Source organism: Equus quagga, chromosome 3, assembly GCF_021613505.1.
Source record: "Equus quagga isolate Etosha38 chromosome 3, UCLA_HA_Equagga_1.0, whole genome shotgun sequence".
Taxonomy (NCBI): domain Eukaryota; kingdom Metazoa; phylum Chordata; class Mammalia; order Perissodactyla; family Equidae; genus Equus; species Equus quagga.
Window position 1 is genome coordinate 98,448,848 of NC_060269.1, and position 22,708 is coordinate 98,471,555.

General features: G+C 33.7%; 1 protein-coding gene across 7 annotated transcripts in view; it reads left to right on the plus strand.

Annotated features, from left to right (window-relative positions):
* ANKRD17 (ankyrin repeat domain 17) overlaps positions 1–22,708 on the plus strand; it is a 161,865-nt gene that overhangs the window by 57,702 nt on the left and 81,455 nt on the right. For 6 of the 7 annotated variants that reach the window (XM_046657012.1, XM_046657013.1, XM_046657017.1 and 3 more), the window contains exon 2: positions 17,461–17,614. In XM_046657012.1, coding sequence (XP_046512968.1) covers positions 17,461–17,614 — 154 coding nt within the window. Of the gene's footprint in view, positions 1–4,823; positions 4,886–17,460; positions 17,615–22,708 lie in introns of those variants that run through there. The other variant, XM_046657015.1, reaches the window with a different exon arrangement.

The following is a 22,708-nucleotide window of genomic DNA, read 5'->3' on the forward strand; positions in this document are numbered from 1 at the left end:
ACAAATCCCACCCATATACATTAAAAGGTTCATAAAGGACTATTATGAATAACTTTGCCAACAAATTTAACTTAGACGAAATGGACAAATTTCGTGAAAAGCACAAACTATCAAATCTTACTCAAGAATAAATAAGTAATGGAATAATATTCTATCTAAAAGAGAAATAGTATTTCTAATTAAAAACTCTCAATTCATGGAATTGTCTGAGTCAGTTCATCTGTGAATTATATGAAACGTTAAAGGAAGAAATAATTCCAATTCTATGCAAATTTTTCCACGAAATAGACAGTGAGTGATTACTTCCCAGCTTACATTATGAGACTAGCATTACCCTGATACCAAAACCAAACAAAGATATAAGAAAAGAAAATTATAGAGCAATATATATTATGGACGTAGATGTAAAAATTTTAACAATATTAGCAAACAGAATCTAGCAATATATAAACAAGAGTATATACATCATGGGGCTGGCGCTGTGGCCGAGTGGTTAAGTTTGCGCGCTCTGCTTCGGTGACCCAGGGTTTCACCAGTTTGGATCCTGGGTGTGGACATGGCACTACTCATTGGGCCATGCTGAGGCGGCATTCCACATAGCACAACTGGAGCGACCTACAACTGGACCTATGTACTGGGGGCTTTGGGGAGGAGAAGAAGAAGAAGAAGAAGAAGAAGAAGAAACAAGATTGGCAACAGATATTAGCTCAGGTGCCAATGTAAAAAGAAAAGAGTGTATACATCATGAACGAAGAGTATGTATGCAAAGTTGATTTAACATTTGTTAATCAACCAATGTAATTCACTATATTAATACGTATACTCAAGAAAAAAAATCATTTTATGATCTCAATAGATAAAAAGAATTTGACAATGTTCAATATGTACTCATAAAAAAATTCTTGGCAAACTAGTAATATAAAAGAATTTTCTTAACCTGATAAAGTGCATTTATGAAAAACCTGTAGCTAACATTATGCTTAATGGTGAGAATGACTACTTTTTCCCTAAGATTGAGAACAAGGCAGCGTTGTCCATTCTTATCATTCCTACTTGACATAGTACTCAAGATGTAGTCAGGTAAGTTAAAAAAAGAAAAAAAGCACAAAACTTGGAAAGAAACAAAGAAAACATCTTTGTTCACGGATGACATGATTGTTTATGTACCAAATTATTGGAACCTACAAAAAAGATAGTAGAACTAATGAGTGAGTTTAGCAAGGTCTCATATTCTGTATTTTAGAAATGAACATTTGGAAAATGAAAATTTTAAAAAATGTCCATTACACTAACACCAAAATACAAGGAATACTTAAGGATAAATAAAATGTGTGTATAATTTATATGCTGAAAACTGCAAAACATTTATGAGAGAAATCAAAGATGATCTAAATAAATAAAAATATATATACTACAGTCATGGTTTGGAAGACTCAACCCCGTGAAGATGTCAGTCCCCTCCTTCTCATCCCCCAAAAATGGCCTATAGAATTCAACATAATCCCAATAAAAATCTTACCAGACCTTTTTTTAGGGTAAAAATGGACCAGTGGTTTCTAATACTTATGTGGACAGGAAAAGACTCTAGAATAGCCAAAACAATTTTGAAAAACAAGAACAAAGTTGAAGGATTTCAAGACTTACTGTAAACCTATATTAACCAAGATGGTGTGGTGTTGATGGAAGGATAGACATGTAGAGTAACAGAACAGAATAGTGTCTAGAGAAGATCCATGTCTGATCAGTTGATCAAAGGCACCTTTTCTCAATAGAGAAAATGTAGCCTTTTTAACAAATGGTGCTGAAACATTTGGATATCCTTTTATGGAAGGAACTTCAACTCATGTCTTGGACTTTATACAAAAATTAACTTGAATTGGATCATAAACCTAGATATAAAAGCTAAAACATTAAAGAAGAGAATGTAGAAAACCTTTGTGACCTTGGGTTAGGCAAAGATATTTTAGATAGGGTACAAAAAAGGCAAACATAAAATAAAGAAAATTTAGACTTCACCAAATTAAACGACTTGTTCTTCAGAAGATATTGAAAAGAAAATGAAAAGACAAGCTGTCAGCTTGGAGAAAATATTTGCAAACCACATGTCTGATAAAGGGCTTGTATCCAGACTATATTAAGAATTCTCACAACTCAATAATGGGGAAACAAACAACTGAGCAAAACATGGGTGAAAGATTTTTAGCAGATACTTTATTGGAGAAAATACACTCATGGCAAATAAGGTCAAGATGCTCAGTATCATTCGCTAGCCATTAAGGAATTGCAGAGTAAAATCACAAGGTGATTTCATCATAGTAACATAGGAGGAATAAAAGAAAGGAAAAAACTGACAATACCAAATGCTAGTGAGACTCCAAAGCCACCAGAACTCTCATTCATTGCAGATGGGAAGGCAAAATGGTGCTATCATTTGGAAAAGTCTGGCAGTTTCTTATAAATTTAAATATACGCTTGTCATGTCTTGTCTTTCTCATATATTTACCCAAAGGAAGTGCACACATGCCCACATAAAGCCTTGTACTCAAATGTTCATGACCCGGAGAATAGCTAAAGGAGTTGTGCTATGTCCATTCTGATGAAATACTATTCAGTAGTAAAAAGGAACGAACTACTGATGCATGCTATAGCATGGATGAATCTCAAAGGCCTTATGCATTTGTGAAAGAAGCTGCACTCAAAAGTCTGGATGATTCCGTCCATTCTGGAAAGAAAAAATGAAAGTAACATAAAATGTGATGGTTTCTAGGGGCAGAGGGTAGTGGTAGGGGATTACCTACAAAAGAACAAGAGAAATTTTTTAGTATTAGAAATATTGTTTATCCTGATTGTGATGGTGATTACATAACTATGTATTTGTCAAAATTCATAGATTTGTATAATTAAAAAAAGTATGAATTTTATTCTGAATTATACCTCAATAAACCTCACCTTCAAAAAAGTTTGGATACAGAGGGAAAAAGAATGAATGAAGTGAATATATTTTCCTGATTTTGCTTCTCTTTAGAAAACAAGCAACTGCTTTAACTGAATCTTATAATGACTTGATCTTGATGCCAATACTTTTTTCATTCATTTAAAAATAATTACATTGCATATGCGTACTTCAAACTAAATTACATATGCCAGCAGGTTAATCCTATATATCTCAAAATAATACAAATTGTTGTTATAACTCTTCTGGAACTTTTGTTAAAAATATGGAAACGATTGGTTATCCTTGATAGTTTTCTTTGAAGGTCTTCAGTATTTTTTTCTTAATTATTTGCTAAGACCACACAATAGGAAACTACAGTTGTCTTTTTTTTCTTTTTTCTTTAAAGGTAAGCAATATAGAAGGGTACAGACAAGTAAAAAGGTCAAATTCTCTCACCAATTTCACTCTTCAGTTACCACTATTAATAATCTGAGTTTATACATCTTGACGTTTTTTGTTTGTATGCTTGCCGATGCATATGTTTTGTTTTTAAAATCAACTTAAATAGGTAACAGACCACGTTTGCTTTTCTGCAGCTTCATTTTTACCTAAAGTGTATATCTTTCTGTATCAATATTTGTGTATTCATTAAGAAATATTTTTAAGTACTTAATATTTAAGGCTCTATTGTAGACGCGAAGGATAGAGCAAGGAACAAAATAGGGTCCCTGCTGAAGTGAACGTGTGTTTAAGTAAGAGGAAGATAATAAACAGATTGGGGGAAAATGTCACTATAAGTTTCGTAAAGGTAAATAATAAAGGCTCAAAAGATGAAAAGTGATGGGACAGACGTGGTAGAGACCTTTATATGTAGATCTACTGAATTTATTTTTCAGATAGCTATTTATTATTTCATAGAATAATTTATTTGACCATTATTCTGTTGATGGGAGTATGGCTTATTTATAGTTTTTTTCTGTTATAATCAATATTGTAATAAACATCCTTGTCCATGTTTTTTTTGGCTTACGTATACAAATATTTCTGTAGACTAAATTCCTAGAAGGAAAATTGCATTTTTAAGTGTTGATTTTTAGATTCTGCCAAATTATCTTCCAAACATGACATATTATCTGTCAATGAATGAAAAATAATTCCTCATTTTAATTTGTGTTTACCTGATTCCCAATGAAATTTAGTGTATTTATTGGTCATTTGTTATTTCTTGTATAAATTGCCTACTCATATCATTTTGCCCATTGTGGGATTTGTCTTTTTCTTACTGAGATTTTAGGATTTCTTTCTAATTCTGTTTGTAATATATACATCGTATTTTGTAATAATTTCTCCTAACTTGTCAGTTGTCTTACTTTGTGGAATCTTTGGATTTTTCATTTTCATACATCAGTTTTTTCCTTCCTGGCTTCCAGGTTTTATGTCTTTCCAGAAAAGCCTTTTTACAGTAACTTAATATCCTATATTTTCTTCTACTTCTTCTTTAGTTTTATTTATGTTTCTAGCAGATTTTAATTCATCTGGAATTTTTTTTTTATATATTCTGTGGTAGAAACCTAACCGTTTTTTCCATTTTTATAATCATTCTCCCAAAATAATTTATTGAGCATGTCTTTTTTTCCCACTGACTTGAAATACCACCTTTATCATATTTTAGAAGTCCAAATATATGTGTTCTTAATTTAATATTCCATTGTTTTGATTATTTTCATTTTATATTTGACATCTGGTAGGGCACCCCACCCCCCATTGTCTTTTTCAAAAAAGTTTTGGCAATTTCTGTGTATTTTCTCTTCCAGATGAACTTTAGAATCAACATGTCAAGTTCCATTAAAAATCCCTTTGGGATTTTGATTGGAAGTGCATTGAATTTACAGATTAATTTGGGGAGAATTGACATCTTTACACTATTGAATCTTCCCATCCAGGAACATGGTATGCTTCTCCATTTCTTCAGGTGTTTTTTTATGTCCTTTAGTAAAGTTTTGTAGTCTTTTTCTTGTAGGTCTTACACTTTTCTTGTTAGGTTTATTCCTGGGTATTTCATAGTTTTTGTTCTTATTGTGAATTACATCTTTTCTTCCATTTTCCATTTTATTTTTTAATTGGTTATTGCTAGTGTATAGGAAATTATTGATTTTTGTATGCTGATCTTATTGTTTACTTAGTTTTCAATTGATTCTCTTGAAATTTCTAGAAAGACGATTATGTTTTCTGCAAATGGTTGCATTTTGTTGTTTCCTTTTCTCAGTATTTATACTTCTCTAGGGTTTTTTTGTTTGTTTTGTTTAGTTTTGTTCTGGTCGTATTGCATTGGTTAAATTTCCAGATCTGTGCATTACTAGTTCTGATTTGAGCATCTTTCCTGATTTTAATGGAATACTTCTAATTTTTAAACATTTACATTGATATATACCTTAGATTTCTGGTAGAATACATTATCAGGAACAAAAGTGTCCTTCTTGGCTTAACAAATATTTTTGGTAATGGATATTGTGTTTATTATGTGTTTTTATTGAGATGATACATATTCTTTTCACCTCTAATATTTTAATATAGTGAACTACATTAGTACATTTACCTAATATTGGTCATGCTGTTTTTCATTTTTAATATTTATTCAGCAAGTATTTATTTGGATATTGCATTGTGCGAGGAACTTTGCCACACACTGGTGATAGTTCTGAGTAAGTCTGAATGATGCCTCTCTTTTTTTTTATGGAGAAGAAAGATGATAAGCAAGTACTCAAGAACAAGATAGTTTTAGGCTGTGATTTTAGTATTCTGGAGGCAATAAAGAGAGTGATGTGGTAGAGAGATGAGGAGAGTACCTCTTCTGATAGTAGTATTTGAGAAGGTAAAACGTAAACTAAGACTTGAGGAATGAAAGCACTGGGAAAAGCCTTCTAGGTGGGGGAAGATCACTATTTCTGAATGTACAATTAGTTGTATTTCTTAGTTTTTTTCTTTATCCCCTTTCTTGTGTGTGTTGTATGATAGTCTTTTACACAACTGCTGAATTTAGTTTGCCAATAGTGTGTTTCACTTAAGTTTTGTTTAGTGTTTTTGCTGTTTCTCGTCAGGTTTGCTAATAAGGTTATTTGCACTTATGAGCTAGGGAGTTTTCCTATCTGGTTTCTGGGCTTTGTAAATAATATAGTAATGTTCTGTTTCTTCTGAGGAGTAGATCTGTGACTACCCTTAAGATGTCTTCTATACATATATTCTGTTATGCTTCCACTTTTTCTTGAATTAATTTTGATAGTTCCTTTTCCTAGGAAACCATCCATTTTGTTTAGACTTGCACATTGGTTGATATAGTTTTGCTCAGTTTTCTAATTTTCTTTTTCCTTGGTGAGAAAGATTGGCCTTGAGCTAATATCTGTTGCCAGTCTTCATTCTTTTGCTTGAGAAAGCTTGTTGCTGAGCTAACATCTGTGCTCGTCTTCCTCTATTTTGTATGTGGGACGCTGCCACAGCATGGCTTGATGAGCAGTGTGTAGGTCTGCACCTGGGATCGGAACCCGAGAACCCTGGGCTACCAAAGCGGAGAAGCGTGTAAACTTAACCACTATGCCACAGGCCAGCCCCTCAGTTTTCTAATTTTAAGGACTCCTTATGTTTTTTTCTTTCTCTAATTTTTCATAATCAAACTTTCTGAAGGCTTGTCTCTTTCTTGCTAGACTTACCCAAGAAGCAGTTTTTGGTTTTATTAATTACTTCTGTATCTCTTCTCAATTTCTTCACTTCTATTTTTATCATTATAAATTATATTGATATACTTTGCTTTGTATTTTATTTTTGCATCTTGGTATATTTTGATTTGTATTTTATTTTTTGAAGATTTTTATTTTATGCGTCTTAATCTTTCTTGTGTTCTTTTGAATACATTGAAGACTCTAAACTTTTTCTTTAAGGACAGCTATAGCCAAATCCCATGGGAAATAGTATGCTCAAATTTTCATTTTCATTTGTTCTGTTGTCTGTGTTAATTAGTAGACTTTTTTCTTCTCTTTTTGAATTTTCAAGTAGATTGTCATCCTTTTATTGTTAATTTTAAGTTTCTTTAGCTTCGTGTACCAAGAATGTAACCTGTTTTAATTCTTTTTTTTTTTTTGAAATCTGTTGAGAGTTTCCTTTGCTTAAGATATGCCAGGGTTTTATTTGTTTTCAAAGACTGTATTCCCTGTTGATGATATACTAAGTTCTATTTCACTATGAAATGTAACTGTAATTAGTTCTTTTTCTGAATCCTCCATATTCTTGCATAATCTACACGCTCTTTTCATTTTCTGAGACAGGTATGTGGAAAGCTTCTTACTATGTTGTGTTAATTTTCCAGTTGCTTATGTTTCTAGCATTTTTACTTTAGATATTTCTATGTTGCTATTGTTAGGTGCATAAAAGTTGGGCTATTACACATTTTTTGTGTATATTATCTTTTAACATTATAAAATATCCTTTTTTCTATTTAATGCTTTTTGCCTTGAATTTTTTGGCTGATATTAACAATGACATCCTTGACTGAGATTGCTTTCTCACATGTCTGTTTTCAGCCTTTATGATGAAAATTTTAGATGTTCTCTTATAATAGCATATAGTGGAATTTTTCCTCCTCCTTTTAGTTTTTTATCCTAATCTGTATGTCATTTCTTAAAATAAGAGAAATATTCTCAGTCACGTGGTCTTTTAGTCTTTTGGTCTTTGGTCTTTTCGCGTACATTGAAGGTTATGGCAGAGATGCTGTGTTTTCTTATTACCCCTTCTCCTTGTCTTCTATTGAGTTTCCTCTCTTCTGCTTCCTTCCCAGTTTGAAAGCTCTGTGTTTTATTCCTGTTCTTCTGCAGGCATTGAATTGAATTAAACAGTATTTGTAACTAGTTACTCCCTTTCCCTGAACATATGCATTTGGCATTATTTCATTCAATCTTGGCTTTCCTATTTTTTAAGTAATCTAAAATTTTAGTATTATGTTTATGTTGTAATAGGCTTTTACTTTTCTAACCTTAAGGAATCATTTATTAACAACTACCTGAGATGTTAAAGATAAATTGTATTATACAAGCTTCTTTTCTAACTGCTTAGTATAAATGATTCCAAGGCTGTCCTTTTCTAGGATTCATTTTTGCTGTTGAAGGCATACATTCTCTAAATTCAGAAATGTTTGTGGTTTTTAAATTTTTGAAGTGTTTACATATCTAAATTATTATTTTATTCTGCAATTTGGAATTTTATTTTCAAAAGAATTGTGCTTCAGAACTTTTAATTCCACAGTTGTCTTCCAGCAGCTGGTGTTGTATTTATTTGGGAAGTCTGATATCAGTCTGATTTTTAATTCTCTTCCTAACAGTCATCCCCCTCACCCAGAATCTTTCTAGAATTTATATCCTTGGAATTCTCAAATTTCACCAGTTTACGACTGTGTGTGTGCTTATCTGTATGTGTGTGTATATCTGCATGTGCATTTTAAAACCATCTCATAAGAATCATTTTCTTCTGAGGCTGTTTTTATGATAATTGATGAATAATAATAAATACCAGACATTTATATAATTAAATTGCATTGTACTGTTGATAGAGGTTTTGGGGGAAATTTGTGTAATAATCTGGAAGTTTAATTCTATTACAGAAAAACCCTCTTATAAACTCTAGATCTGAGAATTCCATTCAGTTTTTACTTATTTTAAACACTCATAATTTTCCACTTTATAAAAGTTTACAGTTAATTGTAAACATTTCATATTGATTTGTTGTCATTTCATACTGAGTTGTTGTGGGCAGATAGGTACTTTGAAGTATAAGAAAAGAAGTCATTTTCTATTAGCTCTATGAGAATAATGCTGTGTTAACCATTATATTACTGATTCTTAGCACATTCCTAGATCTTAACTAAAATTTATTGGATGGATAGATGAGCACAAATGAATGAATGTAGGAATGAATCAGTGTTTTCTCAATGAATAGACTTTCTGAGAGCTAAATTTATTTTTACTCACGTTCACTTTAATCTCAGGATACTGATACCATAATAATTTATACTATTAAGTGATACTCCTTTTACTAGAAGGACTTTAAGTGGATTTTTATTTTATTTTATTTCACTGTATACAGAGATCAGTATTCAGTGACCCTACTTTTATCTTAATAATATGGAAAAAAATCTAAATATATTAGTTTTGGAATAATTTACTCTTTATTAAGAATTGTAGTATTTTAGTTGAAGTTAAGCCTATTTAAGACTAAAAAACATACAGACCAAAGAAATTTTTATTAGGTTTCAGGGTCACATGACAAAGAGAATAAATTATGATGACTATAATTTTGAATATTTCATGTATAATAAATCTGTGTTTGTATTCAAAGAACTAGGAGGAGCAAATACCATATTTTTCTGGGCATATTTGAGGGACATAATGTAAACTATTAAGAATTTATTCAATCAGTGTTATGAAATTATCATAGATTAAAATTATCTTTTAATAAGTATGTTTTTTAAGTATCTTTTTTTAAGTATCTTTTTTATAGTCTTTTTATATGCAGCTTTTTAAACTTTTTATATGCAACAGATATTTTCATAATGATAAATAATACCAGGATTCAGAAACTATTAATTGCTTTGAGTTATGTTTATGTGGCCTGTTCTCTGAATATCACTGAGTAAGTGATGACACTTGAGTTATTATATAATTCACTCCATGTTGATAGCCTCAAGTCAAGTTGTCATGAACATTTATTTTTTTATAGGTGAAATGGTTACCAGTTATGATCTATGGATCTATGTCTGTAAACCTACTTTATGTCACTGAAATGATGAAATTGGTTGTAAGAGTCAAACACTGATATTTACTAAAAGTAAAAATCATAAAAATATAAAACCTTCATTGTAAACATTATCTCTTTTTTTTTCTCACCCTGAGCTAACATCTGTTGCCAGTCTTCCTCTATTTTGTATGTGGGTCACCACCACAGATTGGCCACTGATGAGTGGTGTAGGTCCATACCTGGGAACTGAGCCTTGGCCACCAAAGTGGAGCATGCCAAATGTCACCACTAGGCCATGGGTTGGCCCCATCATGAACATTCTTTTGGAGAAATTATTCTGCATTGACTGGATTGAGAGATCTTTAAATTTTAAGTATGGTGAACTTTGTGCCTTCTTGAAGTATAGATTATCATCTTGAAATTCAGATTACTAGCTTGAAATTCAGTGATAAATGGACAGGATAGTTTCCTGAATAACAAAAGGAGTAATAAATTGGTAGAAAGGGGTAAGATGGGTGGCCAGAAAGTGTTAAAGTTCAAGAAGTCCAAATTCTGGAGTGGCTAGTATTTGGATTTTCTAAAGTATGTTTATCCTTAGAGACTGACCCTTTTTCCCATCCCCACCTCTTTTCATTTGACGTATTGAAGTAAGTTCCTAATTGGTTTCTTTGTCTCTGTTGTCCATCTATTCAAAATAGTCTTTCACATGGTCTCTAATTATCTTTGTAAAACACTGATTATTTATCTTAATACTTAATTTCTTTAGTAACCTACCATAAAAATTTTGAACTTCTCAGCACATTATTGAAAGGACCCATCTTCCTTAAACGTTATTCTTTTTACCATTCTCATTCAGAATTGTTTTTTCCTTCCTGTGTACAATCACTGTATTAGTATCCATTTAGTATTGTTTTCAGTCTTATTTAATATGGTTAGCTGTTTGCACATAGAGTTGCCTTTCAATATTGTATATTTGTGGAAGGCATTGATTATAATAAAATCATTTTTGTGTTTCCATTCTTCTTTGGTTATCCTACCTCTTTGCACATAGTTTGTAATTGGTAATGAATATTTGTTAAATGGAAGGGAGTTTGTATATATGATGTCCAGTTAATCAGAATATTCTATATAATTATCCTTTGGAACAAATACCAGTTTATTACACTACAGAATGGACTGTTCTTCTCTAATATGGTAGTGATAATATATCTGTTTTGAAGAGGAATTGGTTTGAAATGTAATGGTAACATTCACAGTTGGTACAGCTGGCCCTACATTTCCTAATTTCCATGTGACTTTGTGTTTTGAGTATAGAGGGTTTGGGAGTACCATTAATGGCATAAACAAATACTTTCAACCCTGACCATTGTTAAAATAAGACTTTGGTTTTTGTTGTTAAGCATTGTGTTAAGTTTGTTTTGCGGAGAAAGTAAAAAAGAATTTTAATTACTTCATTAATCTAAATAGTTTAGATTACTTTAATAGATTTAAATATTTAAATAGATTTTAATAGATTTAATTACTTTGTTAATCCAAATAGTTAGTCTAAATACTGTTAAATAATAATTTTTTTAAACAAAATCAACCTCTCCAGTGAAACATGATCTTTAATCTTTCAAATCCAAAGGATTTAACATGCACGAAAACATGTATAGTATAGTATACTAGAGACTAGTTTAATATAGCCTCTATAAATCTCTTTCTCAGATCCAACATTATCGAGAATTTGCCACAACAGTTTGTTTTCCTGAATTATTTTATGGCATATCCCTGACACTATTCCTGTATATTGGAGTATGCATCTCTAGAAGATAAAGGGTTTTTTTTTTGTTGTTTTTGTGCTGAGGAATATTTGCCCTGAACTAACATCTGTTGCCAGTCTTCCTCTTTTTTGTTTGAGGAAGATTAGCCCTGAGCTAACATCTGGGCCAGTCTTCCTCCACTTTATATGTGGGTCGCTGCCACAGCATGGCTGACAAGTGGTGTAGGTCTCCACCTGGGATCCGAACCTGAGCCACTGAAGCAGAGTGTGCTGAACTTAACCACTATGCCGTGGGGCCGGCTCCAGGGAGGCATTTTCTTACCCAACCAGGGTAATTTCTTTATGCTGTCTCATACCCAGTTAATATTCAGATTTCTTCACTTGTCTTGAAAATTTCAAATAAGGTGTATATTATTTTGTTGGTTATGTGTCTGGAGTCAACAGTTTTTTACTTTCTCTCTCTCTGTCTCTCTGTTTTGTTTTTTTTTTCCCCACATGTTCTACACTTTAGATTTCTCTGTTTAACTCAGTGCTTCTCAGCTTCCCACCTCCCAAGGTTTTTTTGTTCATTTGTTTGTCTTTCCTGCAAGGGGACGTTTGGCAGTGTCTGGAGATATTTTTGGCATCGCAAGTTGTGATAGGATTGCTGCTGGCATATAGTGGGTAGAGGCCAGAGATGCTGCCAAACATCCTGAAGTGTATAGGATAGCCCTTAACAACAAAGTATATCCAGCCCAAAACATCAAAGCCTAAAATGTCAGTAGTGCCAAGATTAAGAAACATTGTTGCATGGGGCCAGCCCGGTGGTGCAGCGTTTAAGTGTGCACGTTCAGCTTTGGTGGCCCGGGGTTCACCGGTTCGGATCCCGGATGTAGACATGGCACCGCTTGGCAAGCCATGCTGTGGTAGGCATCCCACATATAAAGTAGAGGAAGATGGGCATGGATGTTAGCTCAGGGCCAGTCTTCCTCAGCAAAAAAGAGGAGGATTGGCAGCAGATGTTAGCTCAGGACTCCTCTTCCTCAAAAAAAAGAAAAAAGAAACGTTGTTCGTAATATTTACCTTATTAATTTTTGTAAACTGAAAATTATTTCTCAGGGCTCTATTAGATTATTGTTTATTTTGAGGAGAGGCAAGAATACTTCATAGGAGGTGCTTTGTATTTTATATTGCATAAATCGGGCATATAATGTTCAGTTGCCACACTTTTAGTAATTAAACAATGGATTCAAGTGGTGACAGCTTTGTCCCTAAATATAGAATATATGGTCAGCTTTCCTAGAACGGAATGAAACAACCTCTTTTTATTCCAGCAGGGAATTTGCTAGTGGAAAGAATATTGAAATAGTTAATGGATAACTGGTCTCTTGGTGCTGGATATTTAGAAACCTGCTATGTGGGTAAGGGTCCTGTGCTTCTGTTTTTTCATCTGTAACAATGAATTGAATCTGGTGATTTCTGAGGCCCTTGCATTTTGATGGTTCTTTATATTAGACAAGAGTCTGATGCACAAGCAGCCTTTCATGAAATATCCAGCCGGTCAAGACAACACATCCAAAAATAGTTTAAGTATAACTTAAATTGTCATGCTTTGAATATTGATGACTTTGATAGTTTCTTTTCCTTAGGAAATAAGTTTAATAAGGACATCCCTTTCCTTCTGTCTCTCCTCTCTTCATGAAAGTTATTTATACATTTCATTTAAAGAAAATGTCTCAAAATATTTATGTGAATTTTTTATTCAGACCATTTTTAATGTTCCAGAACTTGACTCTGATTCAGAGTGAATTTTTCTTCTGTAGAAAGAATATAATAAAATGAGTTCGGTTTCAATGGGAAAGTGCATTTTAGTTTTTAATCTGAATTACCTCAACTGAGGACATGGTAGAGAGGTATATGCCCATAACTTAGTTATAGTTTACATTTAAATAAAGGATTACTATTTTTGTGTTTTTGTAAGACTGCCTCTCCTTATATCAGTCTGTCTCCGCTTGTTCTATAATGTAGCACAGGAATCTTTCCAAGTTGGGGAAAGAGGAATTGGTGTTAAAGGGGGAAATTCTCTTCTACTTTCTCTTCTGAGCTCCTATAGCCCTTTTTTCCCTCTTGTTACCTTAAGCACTTTCTACCCTGTGTTATTGCTCATTTGTGTACATACTTTGGTTCTCTCATTAAAGAAATACGTTCCTCTATAGCAGGGTTGATTTTACACATCTCTCTTTATCCCCCATAGTGGTAAACAGTAGTGTCTCTTGCACAAAGACTGTTTGCAATAAAAGTGTATTTAATAAATCAGTGAAGATAACATTTTGCTCTACCTGCTACCTAATGCACGATTTTTCTATATCTATAAAATATATCTTTAAATTTATTTTGTGTAACTAACTCTCCTTTCTCCAAATACACTACAGCGTTTTAGAGTCTGAAAGGGAAGGCTCCTCATACCATCTTTGATTATTCAAGAAGTATTTGAGTCTTGAGAAGGTGATGAGCATAGTTCTGGTTGCTGGATATATATCAGCATGCCAAACAACGCCCCTGTTTCCATGGAGTTTAGAAAGGCAATAAATATATATAATAAGTCATGTGTAATAAATTTATGAAAAAATTATGCAGAATAAAGGTCTAAAGATACCTGAGAGACTTGCTGAAGTCTCATGGGTAGTAACTGAAGCAGTAATGGTACCTAGGTCTTCAGATCCTAACAGTATCCTTCAAATTAGTTTCTTCATTAATCTTAAACTGGGGGCAGGGGGCAATATAATATATATCCATTTCTATTCTTTTCTTTCATCCTAATACCTTTTTAAATTAAATCTACACGTAGAATTTCAAGAGTCCTTTGAATTTACTGTATTTTAAGTTTTCAAGTTTTTCACGTCATAAGAGTAGTGGACTTAAAAATCAACATAAGAATTTATGTGGAGAAGTTTGAAGTTAATAAGAAAACATATTTCTGCACTTAGTATCCCTCATAAAGAGATTGAGATCCATTTTTCTTAGTAAATTTTCATCAAGTTTAGTTAAGATACAACTTGGCATAGGGGACTTTCTATCAGAAAATCACATTTGATTGAAATTTAATACCTTCTGTATCTAATGTCTAACTTTCTGACCTTTCCTACAGTAAAACCTCTGTTGTAGCATATAGAAATTTTATACTTGCCTACCAGTGCCATATTCCTTCTCTTCTCTTATACAAATGAGTCATTTCGGTCAAAATCCTTTCATATTATTCTTTCTACATGCACCGTCTCCTTTGAACAGTTTTAGTACTTGTGATCTGTACGTTTGATTTGGCACTTAACTATGCACTGCTCTTTGAGATCTTTTATTTTCTAAAATTTTAAAATATTTAATTTTTCGTCTGTTCATTTTTTCATATTCATTTCTGTTGTTTTCTTTCTTCTGTCTTCTCCCATTGAGTTGAAAATTGTAGATATTTTAACAGAAAATTTCATTGAGAAGCACCTTTTTCTTTTTTAATTTTTTTTTTCCCCTGAGGAAGGTTCGCCCTGAGCTAACATCTGTGCCAGTCTTTGTCTACTTTGTATGTGGGTTGCTGCCACAGCATGGCTGCTGCCGAGTGGTGTAGGTCTGCACTGGGGATCTGAACCCATGAGCCCAGGCTGCCGAAGCGGAGCGTGCCTAACTCAACCAGTACTCCATGGGACTGGTCCTGCACCTTTTTCTTTAGAAAGACTCATCTTCTGTATGGTTGAAGATAGGAAGACATAGTTTTTGCCACGCTGTAATTTTGAATCACAGCTTGCTATGGCAAAACCATTCCCAAAAGTACACTTCCTAAAGTATAACCCTTATGCTTTTGCTTCTGCCTTTAAAAATAACTTAAAATTAGGGGCTGGCCCAGTGGCGCAGCAGTTTTCGCATGTCCGCTTTGGCGGTCTGGGGTTTGCCGGTTTAGATCCTGGGTGCAGACCTACACACCGCTTGGCAAGCCATGCTGTGGCAGGCGTCCCACATATAAAGTAGAGGAAGATGGGCATGGATGTTAGCTCAGGGCCAGTCTTCCTCAGCAAAAAGAGGAGGATTGGTGGCAGATGTTAGCTCAGGGCTAATCTTCCTCAAAAAAATAACAAAACAAGCACAAAACTTAAAAGAAAACTTATTCTTGTTTTTTTCTTAGCTCCATGCCATCTTCACAGTTGTTATTGATTGGTTAAAGTTAATATACTGCCAAATTTTGTGAAAATTTCTAAGTATTTACAGAGATTATTTTAAGAGTATTCTGTGTCTATTTGCATTTGAAATATTAGAAATCTGAAATGTTATTTCATGTTAAACTGTGTTAGTTTAATGGAAATTTGTAGAGAAACATATTGTTTCCCCACAAGTTTGACGTTCAGTATTAAATATGTGTTGATTAAATATAGTACTTATGCCTAGTTAGTAGATAGGTTACTTTCAAAGATGGAACAGTGTAGAGTTTCTGGTGTTATAGTGGTTGAGAATTTATTTCTTAAGGTTTATTTTTTTTTATTTCTGACATCTAGATACTGGGCATGAATGTAATTGTGTTCTAGGTTATAATTACTTTTACATCTATTTTAGTTATTACAGTGTTAGAAGTACCTTAGATTTGTGAAATAAATTTCCCCTGATCAAGTTAGTGATATTTTGTATAATAATAATCAACTTTTTATCAGTAAACAGGAAAGAATATATCTTAGTACCTATTTGTAATCGGCACTCTGGTAAGGGATGTGAAAACAAAACTTTTCCCCATATCTTAGGAGTTTGCTATTTTCTAGTTCTTTAAATTTCTTTCGATTGAATCTGATGTATGTTACTTCATTAGTTGTTATCACTGTATGGTCCTCAGACCCCTCAGGGTCTCAGAGACCATTCAAGATGTCCAAGAGGTCTAAACTATTTTCATCACAATGCTGAAATGTCATTTCCCTTTTTTATTATGTTGACATTTGTACTGATGATGCAAAAGCAATGGTAGGTAAAACTACTGGCCTCTTAATCAAGGCCATAGTACCAAATTTTACAGGTATTGAATTCTTCACTGCCATGTACTTACAGTTAAAAAAAATAAAAAGCCAGTTTCACCTTAAGAATAACCTTAATTTAATCAAGAAATATTAATTTCTTGAAATCTCCACTTTTGAATGTGTCCTTTTACTATTACTGTGTGTGACAAAATGGGAAGTCCACATAAAGCACTTCTGCTGCATATGAAAGTATGGCATTTGAAGGAAAAGCACTTTTTTTGAGATGTGAGGTGAATTAGCCACTTCTTTTTCTGTGAAATGCCATTTTTGCTGGAAAATATAACTGATAGACACACTGTGCTTCTCAAACTTGAGTATTTGGCAGACGTTCTCAGAAATGATCTAATTGAGTGTATGGCACTTTAAGAAAAACAATCAGCAGTGTTTGTTGCCAATGATAAAATTAAGCTTTTCAAGCACAAATTAGAATGTTGGAAATTGTAATTGCCTGGGCTTGACAGCTTTATGAAACCAGTGGTGATATTAATGAAGGTGATTTTTTGATATTTTAGTTTAGTTTCTAATATGGTAAATATTAATAAATATAGTCCTTATATGAAGTCCTCGGGAGCCCAGTACTTCATAAGTGTATAAAGGGGTCCTGAGAGTAAAACATTTAAGAACAGCTGATTTAGGTCCTCTACCAAAGCCAAAGGTTTCATAAGCTAAGCATTAACCTCATAACTTTCCCTTACCCCACCATGCCCCGCCAAATTAAAGGATTCCAGAGAAAAAAAATTAGACTGCGTATGAATAATACATTCTTAAATTCTTCTACAAGTGCAATTTTCTCCTTTAGTTAAACAGTGGGCCTATGTATTTATTTAGAATTGCATTGTATTTATCATTGATATTTACGTTAAAATATTTTTTTCTCTCCTCTTCCTTTTTCTTCTGTTTCTCTTCCCACTTTCCCTTTCTCCTTTCATTCCTCCCTTCCTTCCTATTTTGTGTTTGTTTTCTAGGTGGAGTCCTTTATTTTGGATCAGGATGATTTGGAAAATCCAATGCTGGAAACGGCTTCCAAGTTGCTCTTGTCAGGTACTGCTGATGGTGCAGACCTCAGGACAGTAGATCCAGAAACACAAGCTAGACTGGAAGCTTTACTAGAAGCTGCAGGTAAGTCTGCAAACTCTACATGTGTAATAAGTCTATGTGATTTTTCAGAGTTATTCATAAATCTCAAAAACGTCTCTTATTATATATGTATGATCTTGGATATTTAATATAATACTACTCATAAAGGTTAATGGATTACTTTCTGGAGAATTATATGGGACGTTTCATTAAAGTATATTTTTATTACCAGAGTAAAATCCACATGTTACTGTCAACCTAATAAAGAGGAACTTCTTATACAGTCGATTTTCATTTGTCCCATATTCCATATTTGTGAGTTTGCCTATTTGATAAAATGTATTTGTACCCCGAAATGAGTACTCGCAGCACTTTCACGCATGGTTCTTGATAGAAAGGCACAGAATGGTGAAAAATTTGACTTGTCCTACATACATGTTCCTCACTGAGATGGAATAAGGTGATACTCTGCCTTCTTGTTTCAGCTTTTGTAGTGTTAACCCATGTCTTTTTCACAATCTACCTAGTGCCACATTTTTCACATTTCTCTGCCTTTTGCTGGTGATTTTGCGGTTTAAAATGGCCCCCAAGTGTAATGCTGAAGTACTGTCTAGTGTTCCCAAATGTGAGAATGCTGTGATGTGCCTGATGGAGAAAATAACTGTGTTAGATAAGCTTTCAGGCTTGAGTTACAGTGCTTTTGGCCATGAGTTCAGTGTTAGTGAATCAACTATGTATTAAATAAGGTTGTCTTTAAACAAAAATACACATAAAACAAGCTTGTGTATTGATTAGTTAATGCAAATGCTGTGACCAGAGGCTTGCAGGAACCTAGCCCTGTATTTCCCATAGGAGCAATGATTCAGTATTCATTAATTCAGTGTTTCCAGTGACTTTACAGAAATAACTACCGTGAATAATGAGAATCAACTGTATATAATTAGCCCAGTTTTTTGTTGTAAACTCTCTCTTGAGACCTTGTAAAGTGGATCATCATTATATTTTTATAAAATGGATCATCATTAAATTAGCCCCATAAGAACAGTATTTTAATTAGAGATTATATACATAATCAAAGATTTAGCACCATATATACATATATATATAATGTGCCTTAAATGTAAGGGAATAGTAACTAAATTTCTATGATTTTTTTTTTTTTTTTGAAGATTTTATTTTTTTCCTTTTTCTCCCCAAAGCCCCCCGGTACATAGTTGTATATTCTTTGTTGTGGGTCCTTCTAGTTGTGGCATGTGGGACGCTGCCTCAGCGTGGTTTGATGAGCAGTGCCATGTCTGCGCCCAGGATTCGAACCAACGAAACACTGGGCTGCCTGCAGCGGAGCGCGCGAGCTTAACCACTCGGCCACGGGGCCAGCCCCTCTATGATCATTTTTAATAACCATATATTTTCTTAACTTTTCTAAGGTAGACATAAATATACTGTGAACATTAGTTGTTCATGGTTTGAGCACCCCAATGTACTATATATTGTACATGCAATGCATGTAAACTGTTACTTTATTCTAGCATAAAACTGACCTACTACTGTTTGGTAATCATTTCAATAAATATCTTTTAACACATCATCTAAATATTTGAAGAATTCGTTGTTAAGTTTGATTTCTATCCTGGGTAAAATTCTAGAGTGGATCATTAATGGGATTTTGACCAAATATAGATGAAAACGTAGTTGAGGCACAGGCAAGGTCCTATTCTTGAGTGTAGAAAACTGTTTATACAGAGTAGTTGAGAGATAATTTAGCATTTTTCAGAAATTTGATGTTGCTGTAGAAGTTTATGTGAGAGAAATGAGGATTGTGAAGTTATTTGAAAATGTGTCATAAGAGGAAGAGGTACTGTTTCTCCTGAAGGTGAGAAAACTCAGATTGAGTACAGGAGGGGTGTTTGTTTTCTGTGGCCCCAAGAGGCAGAACCAGGTTCAAGATGCTACATGAAAGTAGATTTAAGCTAGAAGGACCTGCTTTTGGAGATAGAGTTCCTTTTCTAGGATGCTAATAGTTGCTTCACTTTTCTTATTTCTGTATTTTCCCCATTTTTTCTGTTTTCTTTACAGTAGCTAACAAGCTAGCCTTCCTTCTCTCTCTCAGTTCTCCCCCCTTCCTCCTTTATTTCCTTCTTTTTTTAAGTGAAAAATTTCACATTCAAGCCCAGAGAGAATAGCATAATGAATCCTTGGCATATCCATTATTCAGTTTCAATAGCTGTCAAAGTATGGACAATCTTGTTTCATCTTTACTCATTACCCCCCTGCTGACTCCCCACCCTCATGTTAATTTAAAGCAAATCTAAGCATCATATAAGTTCATATATAAATACTTTAGTATGTATCTCTATATTAAGAACTTTTTAAAAAGAAATATAACCATAATACCATTGCATATCTAGAGAAAAAAAAGTAATTCTTTAATATTGCCAAATATCCTGTCAGTGTCCAGATTTCCCCAGTTGTTTTGTAAGTCTTTTTACAGTTTTGTTTGTTTGAATTGGGATTCAAACAAGTTTTACATGGTTTTGATGTTAATTATTTTTCTTAAGTGTCTTTTAATCGTAACAGTTCCTCCTTCTGTTTCTTCCTTTATGTTCTACTTACTTGTTGAAGAAATGGAGTGATTTGTCCCACTTTATAGATTTTACCAGTTGTACCTTTGTGTGTTGTATTTCCTGCAAATCAGAACTCAGATCTAGATATTTGATCGGATCCAGGTTCACTTTGTTTTTGGTGAGGATAGTCATTCGTGGTGTATATATTTCCTTATCTATCACATAGGTACTCTGTCGGTTTCTCTTTTTTGTGATACTGAGATAGATTATGGTTTAGACGTCTTAAGAAAGGATGCTTGAGAGGTAAAAAAAAAAATGGGTGCTTGAGACATTGTCTCAGAATGCCTTTCATACTGTCCTCATACTTGGTAGTTTGACTAGGTATAGAATTCTAGTTTAAAAATCACTTTCTTTCAGACTTTTGAAGTTACTGCTTCATTGTCTCCGAATTTCTGGTGTTGCAAGTTTGGAAATTTGACGCCACACTTATTTATGATATTCTCTCTCTCTCCTACTTTTTCCCTACTCCTCCAAAGCATTACAATTTTTGGCATTTTAAAATTTTGCTCTCATTTTGAATATTTTTGGCATCTTTCACATTTAAGATTTTCTTCATATGGCTGGTCAACCCTGGATTTTGTTTGTAATAAATAGCAAGGCCTTAAGAAGTTAAATTGGAAGGTGTACATGCATATTTTGTCAACTGGTGGGTTTCACTATAAAGTGTTTGTTATATATGATATGTTACATATATAATATAATTAGCTTCCTATTGCAGCACAACAGTTTACCATAACCGTAGCAGTGTGACACAACACTCGTTTACTATCTTTTAGTTTCTGTAGATAAGACATCTGGGCACACAGCGTGGGTAGATTCTTTTGCTCAGGGTCTCAGGGGCTGAAATCAAGGTGTCACCTGAGCTGAGTTCTCATCTGTAAGCTATAGGAGAAAATCCACTTTCAGGTTTATTGTTGTTGGTAGCAGAATTCAGTTCCTTGGAGCTGTAGGACTGAGATACTGTTTTCCTTATAAACTGGCAGCTGGGGCTGCTCCCACCTCCTTGAGGTTGCCCTCATTCTTCGACATGTGGCCTCTTCCATCTTCATGCCAGCACAGCACATGGAATCCTTCTCCTGCTCTCACTCTCTGACTTCATTTTCTCCGGTCAGCCAAACAAATCTCTTTGCTCTTCATGGCCTCATGTGATAAGGTCAGCCCACCAGATAACATCCCTATCTTCAGGTCAGTTGTGCCATACAATATCACCTAATTATGAGGATAAAATATCAAATTCACAGTCACAAGGATTGTTTATTGTGTACACCAGAGCTGGGTAATCTTGGGAATGTTTTAGAATTCCTAGTACATTTTGGTTGGACAGAGACCCTTCATTTCTTTGAGGACCCCCAAATGTCAGTATCTTTAAGTCTTTTCTCTGTGGCTGTTCATTTTCTTGAGAGACATGCCTGCCAGTTTTTGTCTGATGAATAATAAACCTGGCTGCCAGCATTTTGAGAGCTGAGAGTGGGAAGGGGGCTGAGGATCTCACTGTTTATCATGCATATGTTCATTTAATCCTCATTTTCGATTTAGTATCTCATCTCCTTCTCTATACCTAATGTCTCCTAGTCCAGGACCTTTCTGATTTGGTTTCTTTAGAGAATAATCACCCGGCTGTGCAGTTTGGGGATTGAGTCCTAAGTGTCTGACTGCTCTTCACAGGTGTTCAGCCAGTCTCTATTTTCTGACCCAAGCCTCAACCTGTATCTTCTACCTGTAACACCTGTGTCCTTTTGGGCTGATCACTTTGTTTCTCTTTGATATCTGTATTTCCATTTATTCTGTTTTGCTAGGTCAGTTACATTTCCTATTTACTTTGTCTTCATAAATATTAGCTTAGATTTACAAATTTCTCCTAGTTTTATCAAAGATGGAGTTCTTCTTGTATTTCACTTCTCCCTTGAGTAAGCTCTAATAGGAAAAAGGAGAAAAATAATTATCTTAAAGACATCTATCTAGTTAATCTTTTAATGCATCTTCTCTCTGAAGTTATATGGTTCTGTTGTTCAGTTGATTAAATGTCAATTTGGAGAGAATAATCTGATCATCACATATCTTTTCTGTTTTTTAATGTTCACTGATTAATATCTAATAACTGAGTAAGACCAGTAAAAAAGGATCACCATAATCCAGAGTAGCTAGAATAAATTAATTTCAGTCACTATTCATTTGGAAGATTACCATTTATATCTTAGGTTACTTTCTAGTTATCTTTACTAAAATAGTTATCTTTACTTATGAAGATAAGAGAGTTGATAAAAATTTAATATGGAATATTTTGTTTTCAGTGTTCTTTTTTTTGAAGCAGTGATTACTTTCTGCTGATCCAGACGTATCCTCTTGCCTAGTTCTGTTGCTATCATTGACAAATAGTTGTTATATAGCCGATCTGAGCTGGCTAAAAAATTGGAATTAATGGTCTCATGTGAAAATTTATCTGTGACCTTGGTCACAGTAGTGCCTTAGGATACTTAACCTACCATGGATATCTTATTGAATAAGTACTACT